Source organism: Rhinoderma darwinii, chromosome 5 (assembly GCF_050947455.1).
Source record: "Rhinoderma darwinii isolate aRhiDar2 chromosome 5, aRhiDar2.hap1, whole genome shotgun sequence".
NCBI lineage: Eukaryota > Metazoa > Chordata > Amphibia > Anura > Rhinodermatidae > Rhinoderma > Rhinoderma darwinii.
Genome location: NC_134691.1, coordinates 187,503,962 through 187,521,937, shown reverse-complemented (window position 1 = coordinate 187,521,937; position 17,976 = coordinate 187,503,962). Strand labels below are relative to the sequence as shown.

Here is a 17,976-nt window from a genome sequence, read left to right as displayed (position 1 = left end):
CATTTAAGACAGCTGTCTTTAATGCAGGCACCAAGTTGATTTGGAGCGTGTAACTGGTCTGGAGGAGGCTGAACTCTAAATGGTTGGTAGGGGATCAAATACTTATTTCTCTGCGCACAATGGAAATAAATATCTATAATTTTGACAATGTGATTTTTTTTTTTTTTTTAATATAATCTAACTCTCACTGGTAAAATTAACCTAGCCTAAAAATTCTAGACTGTTCATGACTTTGACAGTGGGCAAACTTACAAAATCAGCAAGGGATCAAATACTTATTTCCTTCACTGTATTTTACAATGTATTTTTATGATTTTGTAATAGTGTTCGAGAAATAGATAATTTTTTTTTTACTCCGAACCAATAAAAAAGAAAAAGGGTTTGTACCAAGGAAAGGTCGGAATATGAGCTGGGCAGGGCATGGTTTGGGTACATCTCTCTTCTCTGCTTTTTCTTGGTTTTATAACAATGGGAGATATGGATTGCTTATTGTGCTTCTGTTATGAAAGGGAAAGATTCCTATAAGTACAAGCAATCTGTTAAAGTGCACGTCCAGTTATATTGAAAGGTGCCCGTGCTGCCAGCTGCTTATAACTCTGCAGTAGGAGACAGATTACAGGAGTCAGCACTGTAGGATCACACTACATTCTACAATACTGGATCCCATACTGGAGACAGAGACTTAGGAGACATTTATTGTTGAACTTTTATTAACTTGTTTTGGGGGATAGAAAAAAAACAGCAATTTCGCCACACTTTTTTGCGTCCTAAATTTACACCGTTTACCGTGTGGTATAAATAACACAATAACGTTATTCAGTGGGTTGTTATGATTGCAACGGTACCAAACTTATATAGTTTTTACCACTTTAACATAGTAAAAACACTTTTTTTTCTAAATGATTCTTTTTTGTGTCTCCATATTTCAAGAGCCATAACTTTATTTTTTTTCCCACTGATACAGCTGTATGTGGGCTTTTTTTTTTTATTGCGGGACAACTTTTAGTTTTTATTGGTACCATCTTGGAGTAGATGCGACTTTTTGACCATTTTTTTCCTAAGGACGCAAATACTATTGAATGTGATGTCGCTACTGCTGTAGCAGCCACAGCTGCTGCTGGCAGCGCCACAGGGCATGCCGCGGGCCCCGTAGCAGCTGCTATGGCTGCTACGGCGATAGTTACGCCACTGCCTACAGGAGCTTTTATGACATCCCATTCTAAATACATAGGCATTAATATGTCGTTTGTCCCACTTTTGCAGCTAAAACTGCTTCTACTCTTCTGGGAAGGCTTTTACAAGATTTTTGAGTGTCTGTGGGAATTTTTCCCCATTTGTCCAAAAGAGCATTTGTGAAGTCAATGGGGTTGTGGTCAGGGCTCTATGCGGGCTAGTCAAGTTCTTCTACTCCAAACTCACCCAACTATGCCTTTATGGACCTTGCTTTGTGCACTGGGGCACAGTGATGCTGGAACAGAAAAAGGTCTTCTCCAAACTTGTCTTACAAAGTTAGAAGCTACAATTGTACCAAAATATCTTGGTACACTGAAGCATAAAGATTTCCCTTCACTGGAACCAAGGGGCCTAGGTCAACCCCTGAAAGCCAACCCCGTAGCAATATCCCTCCTCCACCAAACATTACAGTTTTGCACAATGCAGTCAGACAGGTAACATTCTGTTGGAATTCACTGAACGCAGTCTTGTCCATCAGACTGTCAGATAAAGAAGGGTGATTCATCACTCCACAGAACACGTATCCACTGGTCCAGAGTCCAGTGGCGGCGTACTTTACACCACTCCATCCGACGCTTGGCATTTTGCTTAGTGATGTAAGGATTGCATACAGCTGCTTGGCCATGGAAACATATGCCATGAAGCTCCGTGGCACAGTTTTTGTGCAGATGTTAATGCCAGAGGAGGTTTTAACCCAGTTATTGAGTTAGCAGAGCGTTGACGACTTATATGCACTAGGTGCCTCAGCACTCGGAGACCCTGTTCTGTAAGTTTACGTGGTCTGCCACATTGTGGCAAAGTTGCTGTGGTTCCTAAACCCTTCCACTTTACAACAATACCACTCACAATTGATCGTGGAATATCTAGGAGGAGAGAAATGTAATCAGGTGACTTGTTACAATGGTGGTATTACAGTACCAGGCTCGAATTCAGTGAGCTCTGTATAACGATCCATTTTTCCACAAATGTTTGTAAAGTCAGACTGCATAGCTAGGTGCTGCATTTTATACATGTGTGGCAATGTGAGTGAATGAAACCCCTTATTGCAATGATTAAGCAGTGTGTCCCAATACTTTTCTTCTTATAGTATGATAAAGAAATGAGAGCAGGATTCTCGTCTTCTCTGTGTGCAGTGTATAGATGGCATGATACGCGTTGGGCGTTATCAAATAGTTTTGAGAAAGCGGAAAATTAGAGAAACAACCTGCACAGGGGAAAACTGCTAAATAATGTCATATACACGTCATAAAATGGCCAGAAATAGTGTTATTTCTCATGTACACACACATGACAGCTTATTTCGGAAAAGTCACCCGAAAAGTTAGGTACGCTTTAAGATGTGAGTGCTGACTGGTTAGATAAAGAAGACTGCATCATTCGTTGACCAGCACAACATGTATTGTATATGTGGCCTGACATTTAATACTTTTTTGCATAGTTCATTTGTGTCATGTATATAATCTGAGGACAATTTTTTTTTTATTAATGTATGTTCTCACCATTTTTATTCACTGTAAGGGATGAATGGCCTCTTATAGTTATTAGAAAGTATAAATATAAGTCTTGTCAAGCTTCAAAAATGTCTTCTGGTTTCAGTGATGCTCCAGACACCAGTTGAAGTAGATTACTGTTGACATGAGCAACCAAGGATAAGGAAGCTTCAGATTTTCAGTGGAAACTCTGACCTGTACTTACCGGGTTTGCTAATAATAATGAAAAACAACCTCTTTAAGTGTTGTCATTAATTCTAGGTCACTGGGCTGAACAGCTCTCTCTCGTCGTCTGTGCCCTCCACTGGGGCTGAGCACACGGCCATCTCATCTGGATATCTCTGCTTCTTTGGCATTTGACAGTGCCAGGCGTGCAGCATTGTCTGTGAATCTGTCACATCCAATTGTAACTTTGGAAACTCTTGTTAGGAGAATGAGCAGGATGATCTGCGAGTTCTAGCTGGGTCTTTAAGTAGTACCCACATTCTTAGCTGAGCTTAGGGCAGTCAGCACAGGAATCTGTTGACGCTGATTGTATCTAAAATTCAGGTCAGTGTTTTTGAGGATGTTGGATAAAACTAACCTAGTTTTTTCTACTGTGCTTTACTGCAAATTCCACAAAGCTGTATGCGAAGAACATGTGTGTGTGTGTGTGTGTGTGTGTGTATATATATATATATATATATATATATATATATATATATATATATATATATATATATATAAAATGTGTGTGTGTGGGTGTATTCTAAAGTTAACAAGAGTATAAAGGAATTCTAGTTGTTTTAGTAAGTCACACATGGAACCAAACAGTATAGTATTGTAGTTGCTCTTTGTCCTGTCCAATTTAAAAGTACAGATACCACATTGTAATATCGTGGCTGTAATAAGTGGTCTATATCATAAAAACAGTATGGAGGGAGGAAACCTCCAGCTCACAAGTCTGATGCGTCTCCGGACTCTCCGCTCGGATCCCCGCTACGGCTGGCGGTACACAATAGCAAAAACAGAAGAAATGATGCAGCGCTGAGTCGTGCTTTGGTTAAAAAGGAAGAAGTATTCCCACTTTTATTGGGGTGTTGAGATTAAAATCGAAAGGAGACGCAGTCCCAAGATGTGTGTTAGTAGTAGGCGGTTTGCCCTGGCCTACGCGTTTCGAGCATGTACTGTGCTCTTAATCATGGCAAAGAAATGTGTGTCAGCGCTGGATCATTTCTTCTGTTTTTGGTCTATATCATAGTCTTACACAACCAAGGACTCGTCCCCATTCCACCCAGTTCTTCGTATCCACTCGTGACAGCTAGGAGGACCTTATAGACTTAGGAACACATTAAAAGTTTTACTGGTAGATGCAATTAGGGCACTCTATTATCTGTGAACTGTAAGCAGTATGTGGGTGCTGTTTGGGCACTTCTTGGCACTATGACCGTATATTATAGTCTTAAATTGCAATTTGAGTTTTAAGAAAATTAATATTTGAATTTGCTATACCCCTTCCTCACTTAAGCATGTAATCTGCTTTGATATAGGAGTTTCAGTGCTGTCACGTTTATCGGTGTCTTGTTATGAGGGCATTGATTAGGCAAGTTTGCTCATTTTAGTACTTTTATGTACATCTTGGCAAAGTCCTGTGTACTCGATGTGTAAGGGCTCATTCAGACGAGCGTAAAACTCATCCGTGTGCTGTGCATGAAAATCACACACAGCACACTGACCAATTTATTTTTAATGGGGCCATTCACACATCCAGGAGTTTTCATGCAGCGTGTGTCCGTTGCGTGAAACTCACTGCATATCCTATATTGGTCAATGAGTGCGTGAAAATCATTCACAGCACATGGATGCACATCCGTGTGCAGTGCGTGATTTGCGCATCAATTCCATTGAAAAAAAAAAGATGTGCTTTGCGAGTGCGTGAAAAACCCATGCCACTCGCAAAGCACACTGATGCATAACGCAACACACACTTTCCAGATTCACACGCGTTAAAAACGCTCATGCGAATGTAGCCTAACAAAAAAAACTGAAACTGTAAATATGTAATAATTGAATATACAAGTAACCAGAATAGCAAACTATTTTGAAACTTTATTTGGTTGACCAAGAACTAATAGCACAAAAGTCATATTGATGGAACTGAAGCCAAGTACAACAAGAGTAAGGGCATGCCCCCGCGTGGCGGTTTTCCTCCACAACTGTCCGCATCAAAGCCGATCTGCCCAAAATGTGCAGTAAATTGATGCGGACTAGCTGCTGCGTATTGCGGTGAAAGTACTTCCCTTCTCTCTATCAGTGCAGGATAGAGAGAAGGGACAGCACTTTCCCTAGTGAAAGTAAAAGAATTTCCTACTTACCGGCCGTTGCCTTGGTGACGCGTCCCTCTTTCGGCATCCAGCCCGACCTCCCTGGATGACGCGGCAGTCCATGTGACCGCTGCAGCCTGTGATTGGCTGCAGCCGTCACTTAGACTGAAACGTCATCCTGGGAAGCCGGACTGGAGAAAGAAGCAGGGAGTTCTCGGTAAGTATGAACTTCTATTTTTTTACAGGTTGCTGTATATTGTGATCGGTAGTCACTGTCCAGGGTGCTAAAACAGTTACTGCCAATCGATTAACTCTTTCAGCACCCTGGACAGTGACTATTAACTGACGTCGCCTAGCAACGCTCCCGTAATTATGGGTGCACACACGTAGTCACCCGTAATTATGGGTGCACACACGTAGTCACCCGTAATTACGGGAGCCCCATTGACTTCCTCAGTCTGGCTGTAGACCTAGAAATACATAGGTCCAGCCAGAATGAAGAAATGTCATGTTAAAAAAGCAATACGCATCCGCAGCACACATAACATGTGCATGACATCTGCAGACTTCATTGCGGAATTTAGAATCTCCATTGAACTCAATGGAGAACTTCCGCAATGAGTCTGCAACCAGTCCGCCACTGGTCCGCAACATCCATTGTATGCTGCGGACACCAAATTCCGCACCGCAGCCTATGCTCCGCAGCGTAATTTTCAGCCTCGTCTAAACAAAGCCTACTAAAAAGAAGTGGGAGGCAATGGAGAAACGGGTCCGCTGTGGATTAACGCTGCGGAGTGTCCGCAGCGGAATTCAAGAGCAATTCCGCCACGTGGGGCTTTGCCCTAAAAGGAAAAAAACCTTGTAAAGTTTTGAAGAGCGTTAGGCTTTTTGGCTTGTTAATGAGACAGTATATGTATATGAAATGCAGCGTCTGTCTGCATCTATGACTCCACTGTTTTGTTGACAGAGGTATAAAGGTTCAGAATCATTGCAAAATTTGTGAAATTAAATGTCAATAATTTATTAAAGGACTTTATTTTATGTCAGATGTACTCAAATTGACTCTCAAAGCATTCTGGGTGACGCATATAAAAAAATTAACATTTTTCCAAAACTTTATTATTTCAATAAATTTTAGATATTTCAAATAATAATGGAATAGAATGGAATTATTGTTGTCTTTGTAAGTCACACACAGAACCAAACAATTTAATAAAGATTCAACTATCCAAGGGTAAGAAGCAATCATTATCTGTGTACTAGATTTAGGTCATTGGGGTCATTATCCATATTTGCCAACATTTTACAATAATTTCCAGAGACAATCTGAGCTAGGGTATTTACACCTACCATGCTCATTACTATCATAGGGAATAACAATGTTCCTCATTCCCCATAATAATTATTGTTCAGTCTTACATAGGATTTCATTGTATTTAAAGAATATGCACTTTATAATACCAAAGGGATTTTTAATTAATTGAATCATGGAAATCAACATTTCTGTGCCAATTCTTTTAAGAAATCATAATTTTTCAGGGGCAAATGTTCAAAGCATTAATCGAAAACGCCAGTTTAATCAGAAATCAACATAAAATGTTAGGTAGCTTTGTAAATACTTCCTCTATTTATGTTTTACTGTTGTTTTCTCCAATATCTGAATCTAAATTTGGAAATCTGCTAGATATCTTCTACCCCAAAGCAATGCACTATCGCAGCAGAGATTGTAGTTACACCATACATCACAACTGTCCCATTTTTGCTAAGGTGTCTGCTGAGGCAACAAAGAAAACAGCAGGCATTTGAAAGAAACAAAATAAATAAATGTAGAACTTCTTTGAGATGACCATTCCAAGTAGCAGTGAAAAATAGTCCCCTCTAAGAAGCATGCCAATATAGACAGGGTAGAAGTGAATTGAAAATCTGTCAGAAAAAAACATATTTTATTTTTTTTCAGACTCCAAGATATGCTGATGGACTATCAGTCATTTACTAACAGAATTCCAGCTCTGCTCCGACCACTTATGTCACCTTTTATCAGCCAGATTGAAGAGGTCCTATCACCGGGCCTTACCCAGCTTTCTTGGACCTCCCTGAATATTGACAAATGTAAGTACACATTAATTGCCTATATATCGTATACAGGGCTGGCATTAGGTTGGATGGCGCCCTGTGTGGGACTCTCTATCGCTGCCCTCCACAAACCAAAAATTACCACATATATGGACATGCCCATATTGGAACATATATACTGTACATACATAAAGGCTCCTGTTTAGATGACAAGCACATATATATATATATATATATATATATATATATATATACAGTGCCCACCAAAAGTTCCAGAACACCCTCATAACCTTTGAACGGCTCGAGGTAGAGGGTTGAAATTTGTGGGATTTAATGGGGTCATAAAATCTACGAGTTAATGCCAAAAAACCCACCCCCAAAATGTACCGCGCGGAGGTCGCATGGTCATATTTACATCTCATCAGTGTGCAAGATTAATGTGAGTCCCCTTGCCTCTCAATTTTGTGTGTGTGTGTGCGCGCGCATGCGTGTGTGTACACAGCCCGAAATAAGGACCCCGGGGGTTAGTCATCCCCCCGGTATTTAATGACTCCAAACCCTCTCTACGCTACCGCCGGTGTTAGCATTACCCAAAATGTACTGCGCGGGTAAAATCCTAAATGTGTGTGGGCGCGTGTGCGTGTGTGTGCTTGGGAATGTCACATTAAGGTGGCTTTAAATTACGTATTATTACAATCGGCCTCGACGATACAAAATGGATCTTGTCTATGATTGTAACATGATTTCATGTATACACATTTCGGTAGTAGCTTGTGAATTTCAGAGAGCGCTAATTCGGAGAGTAATTTTCATTTTTGTACACTTCTATTGTCATATCACAAAATGCATTTGACTGAAACGGAAAGGATCACTTTATTGATGATGAGGGGGTATGGTGAAGAAAAAATAAGATCCTATCGAGAAGTAGCGGCTTTGTTCAATGCCACTTATCCTATCCGTGATCCAATTTCATTGTCAACTGTTAAAAGAACTGTTCATCGTTTCGAAATAACCGGTTCAATTAAAGATGCACCAAGATCCGGAAGACCCAAACATGCTAGTAATGATGAAAAAGCTTTAGATGTTCTGCCCACTGTACATGATAATCCTCATACATCTGTCTCAAGTGGAGCACAACAAAATGATATCAGCGCCACATCAGTCCGTCGAAGAGGCATCATTATCATCCTTATAAAATACGTCTAGTTCAGGAGCTATCCGAAGATGACTATGACAGAAGAGTGGAATTTTGCGATACAATGATGACACGGTTTGATGATAATCATCAGATTTTCAACTGGACCTATTTTTCGGATGAAGCTACGTTTGAACTAAACGGTTCTGTAAATCGACAGATCATGAGGTATTGGGCAGATGAAAATCCACATTGGATGAGAGATAGTCATACCCAGTATCCTCAGAAGGTTAGCGTTTGGGCCGGAATATTGCTCAATCATATTGTAGGACCGTTTTTCATTGAAGGGAACATAAATGCACAAAGTTACTGCAATTTGCTAAGAAACTAAGTGATACCGGCTATTCAAAATATTGCAGGAGAGGTACCAAACGCAGAGCAGGAGAATAGTCAGTAAGCCAGGGTCAGTATGGAGCAGGATCAAATAGTCAGAAGCTGTAGCAAGGCCAGGAAACCACACGAGAAGAATCACAAGCAAAGGAGGAACAGGAAAGGCAGGTATAAATAGACCGAGGGCGGGAGCTAGCTGAGTCTGGCCAGGCTGCGATAGGCTCTCCCACTCCTAAGCCTGCCAGCCTGAGTGGTGGAAGCTGGAGTCAGTCTCAGAGACATAGACTCAGGTGCCGACTGATTACCTATGGGAGTTAACCCCGAAGCTGTGCCTGGCAGATCCTTTACAGGCTATGTACACTTTTAAAGGGATTTCTTTTTTATACTAATGTTTTTGTGTGTTTTTAATCACTTTTCTAATTGATTTTTATTACATTTTTGTTTTACTTTTTACGAGGCAGGTTCTATGTATTCTGTATACATAGAAACTGTATCGTTCTAAGCTGATTCCGTCAGTTCTGCCGAACTGATGACTCGGCTGAGTGAGTGGCCTATGTCCCTCCGACACAGAATCCACCTAATATCGATCACATCTAAGTTGATCAACCTAGATGTGATCGAAATTAGGTGGATCCTGTGTGCCAGAAAAATGCAGGACCCGCTCTCAGCAGTTCAGAATGATACAGCTTCTATGTATACAGTATTGTCAAAGTAAAAAAAACATATTATAAAAGTCAATTTGAAAAGTGATTGAAAATAGAAAGCTAGAACCAGACATGCTGGTGGGTTTTAACGTGTTTTCATTGGATTGTATTTCTGGGTGTCCATTTAGTACATGAACAGCAATTGTTATAGTGTGAATCCTTTTTCTGCTTCTATTATAGTTGTGATTCTTGAAGCGGAGGGTTAGAGATGTTTTACTTTTTATATTCACGTAGAGGTTTTGTTATAATCCAGGAGTATTCTCTGCATTGACTCAATCCTATTCACTCCGCTGTTCCCTCTTAATTTACAATGCCTCTCAGGATTGCGGTCCTTGAACTCTGTGCTGCTGTTAATACAAAAGCAGCTGTTTGATCTTGAGTCTGCCGCTAAACTATTCCTGTGTCTCTCAAATCAAGCATCTGGCAATAAGAAAGTAAGAAACAGATAGCTGATGTTTCTAACTCTAAAACATTTATAAGTGTTAAAACCTCCTTTCATAGATCAGACTTTAAAGCTTTTTATGAATTTTCATATGTGTACCAAATGCAATAGACAAAAAATTATTGTTGGAAATATGAACAAACAAGGAAAAAAGTTTAGTCATTTTTAGGGGTATAACTTTTGTGGGAGTAGATTAGTACTATTAATAAAACATGATAGTTAAGGGGCATAGCTATACAGGATGCAAAGGTAGCAGTTGCACCCAGGACGTGGTGTCTAAGAGGGTCCAAAGGTCCCACTGCTACATAAGAAGACCTTTTGTAATAGAAATGGCAAATGGTAGGTGGGGAGCTCTGTTATAGATTTTGCACTAGGGCTCTTGTTGCTCTGAGCTAAAATTTGTGTTTTAATAATTTATAATTGTACCAAATTTCATTAATATGCCCCCTCATCATTGCAGATATTTCCAATGTCTACATCTCCCTAAGAGAGGTGGAACAGATTTGTAAGGAAGCATCTGACATCCTGGAGTGCCGAATTGAGAAGTTACTTCTAGACATTTCTGAAACGCTACTGGTGGATTTACCCGAAGATGATGCCATCACCGTTCCAGTTTTCTTGGAAAGAACAGAGAAGGTCATTGCGGCAGCTGCCGAGACTTTGTCCATGTAGGTTTTCTTTCAGTTTCTAATAAGGGGCTCTGAACACTGAGAAGGGGGCAATATAAAAGGCAGATAATATAACTGGTGTAGGCAGAGGGCATCCTTGGTGAAGATGCGTTCGAGATTAGAAATTTGTTCATTGGTGTATAATATGAAAACATTATCGTAAAGACACTTGCCTCTTGTTAACAAGATGAAAATTCAGGTTGGTTCCCTTTGTTTTACTATGATTTACATCAAGTTCTGCCTTTTGACAATATTGATACTCAGGGGATCAGTCATCGGCATGAACGTTGTTCTCCCATTATAATTGTCTATCCAGCCTAGCAGTGCGTACAACAGGTAACATCGACTTCTTTTCATTGTCTGAATGTATTCGACTGGAGCGCTATGATTTAGTATCTGCATATACATGTCCGTTGTAATCAGAATTGTCCGTATTCCTGGGCTCCACGATGGGCTCACAACGACACAAGTATATACTTCATGTCATAAGTACAGTCAGTTACCACATCGAAATACTGCTTCTATACAGTACATGTAATGTCAATTTTAGTTTTTTTTCCATAATATGAGCGTAAGATACAGTATCTGGATATCTGGATCTGTCCTCAAAGTAGCTGTGAGCAGCAGAAAATCTGTCAAGTTGGATGGTACTGTTGAAGCAGAATGAATTATGTGAATATGGGGCTTGCTTAGCTGTTAGAATAATTTTCAATTAACCATGCATTATATCTTGGAATACATACAGTACTATAAGAATTCTTAAAATGAACCTCCAACTATAAACATTATTTTATTTTCAGGTCCAAACTTCTGTGTTCATTAATGTGTACATTCGTGGTGGTTCAGTGTTGTAAAAGTGTTCACACATTATAGATTTGCCATAGGCAAATCTGGCATGGATTTTTCAGAAAATCCACAGCATAACTCGGCAGCTTGGATTAACCAGTGGATCCGTACGCGGGTTAACCAGATTGTAACATAATAGAGTTAATCTGTGGCTTGTTAGCGTGGAATCTGTGGCAATAATGAACATGCAGCAGATTTTAAATCTGCATCATGTTAATTATTCTGTACAGATATTTTCTAGAGCATTTGAATGAAGTACAGATGTAGCCGTCTTTACCTTGACTTTTAGCGCATTAAATAAACAATGGCTAGATCTCTTAACTTGACTTTTTCAATGACTTTTCAATGGCTTTTGTAGTGTGATATCACACTGCAGCAAGTTATCAGAATCAAGTTAAAGATTGCTACATCTGTATAAAGCAGGGGCGTCGCTAGCACTGGGCCTCCGGGACCCAAGCCCTGGATCTTTGGCCTGTTGCCCCGATCCCTGGGCCACTGCTGCTACAAGGGTCGCAGCAGTCGCAATTGCGACCGGGCAGCGGTTGCAATTGCGACCTAACCGCGGCCCCCCGCACCGCGTCTGTAAAAATATACTATAGTAACTGGGGCCTATGTCATAAAATACACAGGCCCGTGTTACTATAGTAATAACACCATATTTACCTTCCTTCCCGAGTGCAGCGGAAGTCCTGACGTCTTCTCGCGTCATGGCGTCACGACGCTGTGCGCCGCGCATGACGTCATGATGGATGTGTCGGGACGTCTGCTGCACCCGGAGCCGAAGAGGAGGGTAAGTGTAACATTACTGTCTGCTGGGATCCTGTATCTAAGCCTGCCTTGTTGTAGGCTTAGATACAGGGTATAACAAACAGTATCACACATGGACTCTGTATCTAAACCTAACACATGGTGGGCTTGGATACATGACCATGTATGATACTGTCTGATGGGCCCTGTATCTAAGCCTACCACATTGTGGGCTTACATACAGGGGCCCAGCAGACCGTAATCTTATACTATATACGATTACTGTCTGCTGGGGCCCTGTATCTAAGCCTAACATGTGGTAGGCTTAGATACAGGGCCCATCAGACAGGATCACACATGATACAGTATAAGTTTACTGTCTTCTGGGGTCCTGTATCTAAGCCTGCCTTGTGGTAGGCTTAGATACATGGTCTAACAGACAGTATCACACATGGGTCCTGTATCTAAGCCTACCACATGCTACAAATGGTTTTTTTTCTGTGTTTTTTTACAGGTTCGGTTGTTGGACTACTTTGGATTTGAGTACTACTTTGATGACGGCCTTTTTTATTTATAATAAAATTGTTAATGAGGGTTGCGTGTTTTTTTTATTTCAATAAAATATTTCTTCTATGTCTTTGTCATTTTTTTTAAACTTCATTACTACCGCCTTAGTAGTGGCCGCTGGCTGATTGACAGCGTCCATTACTAAGGCCGGGCTTAATGTTAGCCGGTGCAGAGGCTAAGACTAACCCCCCATCATTACCCCGCTACCCACCGCCAACAGTGGTACCAGAAAGAGCGGAGTACGATCCAGTACCCGACCATCTGTAGTGATGCATGGGGAGGCCGCAGACTGGTATTTTTATGCTATGAAAACCCAAAAATAGTGGTCCTTCTCACTCTGGTAATGCTAGCCTGCTGCTGCTATGTTGTATCTGGCTGGTTATCAAAAATGTGGGGGACTAGCATTACCAGGGTGGGAAGGGACACTGTTTTTGGGCTTTCCCAGCCTAATAATACGAGCCTACGGCCGCCCCAGTGCCCGTCCATCACTACAGATGGTCGGGTACTGGATTGTACTCTGCTCTTCCCAGTACCCCTAGTGGCGGTGGGTACCGGGTAATTATGGGGGGTTAATGTTAGCCTTTTCACTGGCCAACATTGAGCCCTGGCTAAGTAATGGATGTTGTCAATCAGCCAGCGGCCATTACTAAGGCAGTAGTAATAAAGTTTAAAAAAAGGACATAGAAAAAATATTTTATTGAAATAAAAAACCTACAGACAACTCTCGTTAACCATTTTATTGAAAATAAAAAGGCCGTAATCGAAGTAGTCCTCGAATCCGATGTAGTCCAGCAACCGAACCAGTAAAAAAAAGACAAGCACACCAAAAATTTTTAGCAACACATAAAAAAGCAAAGCAATTCTTATACTTCAATACTAGAAATGTAGATAACCATAGTACAAGTAAAGCACTAACCAATATCAAGAAAATATCTTTATTTGGAAAATATTTAAAAACATACATAGACCATCACATACAATATAAAACAACACATAATAAAAATGTGGTAGTGGTATCTAGGAGCAACAAATGTATCATATTATACATCCATGGACTCAAACAGTGTATTGTCAAGGTATTGACAAAACTGTACAAGAATACCCAATATGCGCTGCAGATTTTACAAGTCCACAACATGTTTATTATTGCAGTGGATTCGGCGCTTAAAATCAGTGGATTCGTTTTAATGAATTATCATGGGGTTAATCTGCATATGGATCATCCGGTAGCCAATACGTGGCAGAAATCCAAGTGCCCGTCCTGATATCTGCCGCAGATTTTCTTAAAAATCTGCAGTGTATTAGCCTATGCCAAAACTGTGCCAAGTGAACATGGCCTTAGAGTTAATAGATACATTTCTAACTCTAGGGGTAGTTTAATAAAGACATTTTTTTTTATTGCGTTCAATGGGAGCTGAGTAATAATGGATTTTCCGTAGTGTACATAAGATGATTTGCTGGCAAAGTGTGACAGAGCTGAAATAAAGAAGCAGTGTTGTCAAAATAAGTTTTGTTCCTTTTATTATAACTATTTATCCTTTGATAATATCTTCTATGTCTTCAATTTATTCTGCTGCAAATGAGTTATGTTGATCTCTAAGGTCATAATAAAGATGTACTAAAATTGTATTAAACTAAAATCAAATGCATTCCTTGAAGTGTTTTCTAGAAATGAAATCTGTGAAGTACAAAGACCTCATTAAGTCTAAGATGCACTCAAAACATGATTTCATGGTCTTAAAAAAAATCTCCTTATTTTTATTTTCTAGGCAAAGCAAACAAGTGGAGCTGTGCTTGTATGAAATGATTGATGCCCTCAAAAGCAAATTGAAACCATCAGACAAGGACAGTCTACAGGTAAAGAATTTCATTTTTTTTTTACCACATAGGATAATTGTTTTCTAAAAAGTCCTGTAACTCCTGTTTTATAAGTTAGTCATAAAATGATCATCTCCTTCTAATCTTCGTCGAAATTCTCCCATGAGCAGAATTACCTTCTGTTTCAGTCTTCTCTTATGTCCAACATACTGTAGACATGTGTAACATGTACATGTATGAGAAGACATATTGACTCATGTTGTATTCTACTATATCATAAGTGCCAACTAAATACTTATGTTATTTTTAATTCTTCTATAGTCTTAGTTAGTAACTTCCTTTAAAAGATGGGTAAGTTATAAAATCTGTGTCTTGTTTGTCAGACAATACCTCTAAATTTACATAATGTTAGCCCCTGTAACATAAATGAGGATTTAAACCGGATATAAACATAATTACCATATTTAGTTTTAGTTTTTTTTTTTTACATAGCCACCTACAGTATGTGGTTATTTGTATGGTACCAAAAATTGGATGCGATAAGCTGAAATCTTTTTGAATGGCTGGGAAGTTGTATCAAACCTCTTAAAGTGGATTTGTCACATTTTTATACTGCCCTGTCTGAGAGCAGCATAAAGAAGTAACAGACATGTTGATTTCAGTGTGCTTTAACTTATTGGTTAATGTGCCATAGTTTCTGAGCAATTAGTAGTTATACTTGTGGCATGCGGTCTACGTTGCAAGCTTGAGTCCTCCTTCCACCGTTCAGTTGCTGATTGACACCTTTATTCTTATTAATTTGCATAGAGAGGAAAGTGGCAATTGCAGTATACAATTGAATACTATGACGGAGCAGGGAGTTCGCTCCCTGCTCTGCCATTCATAGACTACAGGCCACGTTAGCACTTCAGCCTATAAAATGCTGGAACCAGATCCCTGCGCATGCTGGCGCGATGATTTCACTGGAACACGCCGGCTTACGCAAGGGTCTCGTAGGCTGCTGAGGAGGCTTGGAGCAGATCTGTTTGTCGTGGGAATGGGGCTAGGTGAGTAAAAAAAAAATAATTTGTTTGTGGGGCTGTGTGGCACTAGCTACAAGGGGGAGGTGTGTGGCACTATCTATAAGGGAAGGCTGTGTGGCACTGTCTACAAGGGACAGCAGTGTGGCACTATCTACAAGGGGGCTGTGTGGCACTAGCTAGAGGAGGGCTGTGCGGCACGATCTACAGGGGAGCTGTGTGGCACTATCTACAAGGGAGCACTTTGTGGCACTATCCACAAGGGAGGGCTATGTGGCACTATCTACAAGGGGGGCTGTGTGGCACTATCTACAGGGGGGGGGGGGCTATGTGGCACTATACAAAGGAGCACTGTGAGGCACTATCTACAAGGGGGGCTGTGTGTCACTATCTACAAGGGGGGCTGTGTGTCACTATCTACAAGGGGGGCTGTGTGTCACTATCTACAAGGGGGGCTGTGTGTCACTATCTACAGGGGGGCTGTGTGGCACTTTCTACAAGGGGGGCTGTTTGGCACTTTCTACAAGGGGGGCTGTGTGGCACTATCTACAAGGGAGCACTGTGTGGCACTATCTATAAGGGGGGCAGTGTGGCACTATTTATAAGGGGGGCTGTGTGGCACTATCTATAAGGGGGGCTGTATGGCACTATCTACAGGGGAGCACTGTGTGGCACTATCTACAATGGGTCTGTGTGTCACTGTCTACAAGGTTGGGCTGTGTGGCACTATATACTAGAGGGGGCTGTGTGTGGCACTATCTACAAGGGGGCTGTGTGTGGCACTATCTACAAGGGGGCTGTGTGGCACTATCTACAAGGGGTTATGTGTGACACTATCTACAGGAGGACTGTGGGATCATTATTAATGGGATCTCATAAAAGAGGGGGGGCAGATCTACAACTTGGTGGCTTAGCTGTATTTTTACATTGCTCACAGAACTGATAAATGTTCATTGTCGGGAGGGCGGGGGTTGTGAGGTCTGGGGGGGGGGGGCATTGGTTGCAAGGGAGGGGGACTTAGTCTTTCCTAATTACACCCCTGACATGGAATTCTACAGATTACTGGATAATTGATATGTCATAGATAACACATTAGTTGGAAGGAAGGGCGATTTTGTTACATCTACTTTAACCCCTTCAGGACACAGCCTGTTTTTTTCAAATCTGACATGTGTCACTTTATGTGGTAATAGCTTGGGAATGCTTTTACCTATCCAAGCAATTCTGAGATTGTTTTCTCGTGACATATTGTACTTTACGTCTGTGAAAAAATTTGGTCGATAAATTCAGTATTTATTTATAAAAAAGACCAAAATTTAGAGAAAATTTGCAAAAAATTGCATTTTTCTAAATTTGAATGTATCTGCTTGTAAAACAGATATTAATACCACACACAATAGTTACTAGTTAACATCCCCCATATGTCTACTTTATGTTTGCATCATTTTTTGAACGTCCTTTTATTTTTCTAGGACGTTACAAGGCTTAGATCTTTAGCAGCAATTTCTCACATTTTCAAGAAATTTCCAAAACTTATTTTTTCATGGACCAGTTCAGTTCTGAAGTGGCTTTGAGGGCCTTATATATTAGAAACTCCCCATAAATCACCCCATTTTAAAAACTTCACCCCTCAAAGTATTCAAAATAGCATTCAGAAAGTTTCTTAACCCTTTAGGCATTTCACAGGGATTAAAGCAATGTAGAGGTGTAATTTACAAATGTAATTATTTTTGCAGAAATTCATTTGTAATAGAAAAATTTCTGTAACACAGAAGGTTTTACCAGAGAAACGCAACTCAATACTTATTGCCCAGATTCTGTAGTTTTTAGAAATATCCCACATCTGGCTCTAGTGTGATAATGGACTGAAACACCGGCCTCAGAAGCAAAGGAGCACCTAGTGGATTTTGAAGCCTCCTTTTTATTACAATATATTTTAAGCTGTAAGTCTGGTTTGAAGAGGTCTTGTGGTACCTAAACAGTGGAAACCCCCAAAAAGTGACCCCATTTTGGAAACTACACCCCTCAAGGAATTTATCTAGTTGTATAGTGAGCATTTTAACCACACAGTTTTTTTGCTGAATTTATTGGCGTTAGTCTGTGAAAATGAAAATCTACATTTCTTCTGAAGAAACATAGACATTTTTAATTTTTGCAAGGAATAAAGGAGAAAAAGCACCCCAACATTTGTAAAGCAATTTATCCTTATTACGGCAATACCCCATATGTGGTCATAAACTTATATTTGAACGCATTACAGCCCTCAGAAGGGAAGGAGCGCCATTTGGGTTTTGGAGCTCAAATTTTGCTATAATGGTTTTTGGTGCCATGTCCCATTTGCAACGCCCTGGAGGGACCAAAACAGCAGAAACCCCCCAAAAGTGACCCCATTCACTATCAGAATCCAAGAGAGCAAATGCCTCTTAAGTGGTATATAACTTGCGTGCCATTTTTTACGTATTTGTTTTTTTACTTATTTTTTGTAACAGTTTTAATAAAAGTAACAAAGAAAAAGTCCACTAATCCATTGATCAATAAATT

General features: G+C 40.3%; 1 protein-coding gene across 1 annotated transcript in view; it reads left to right on the top strand.

The window, feature by feature from the left end:
* Window positions 1–17,976, top strand: part of LOC142651748 (dynein axonemal heavy chain 5-like) — a 298,958-nt gene that overhangs the window by 53,669 nt on the left and 227,313 nt on the right. The window contains exons 21-23 of the mRNA XM_075826792.1: window positions 6,984–7,135; window positions 10,231–10,438; window positions 14,368–14,455. Of these exons, the coding sequence (XP_075682907.1) occupies window positions 6,984–7,135; window positions 10,231–10,438; window positions 14,368–14,455 (448 nt within the window). The remainder of the gene's footprint in view (window positions 1–6,983; window positions 7,136–10,230; window positions 10,439–14,367; window positions 14,456–17,976) is intronic.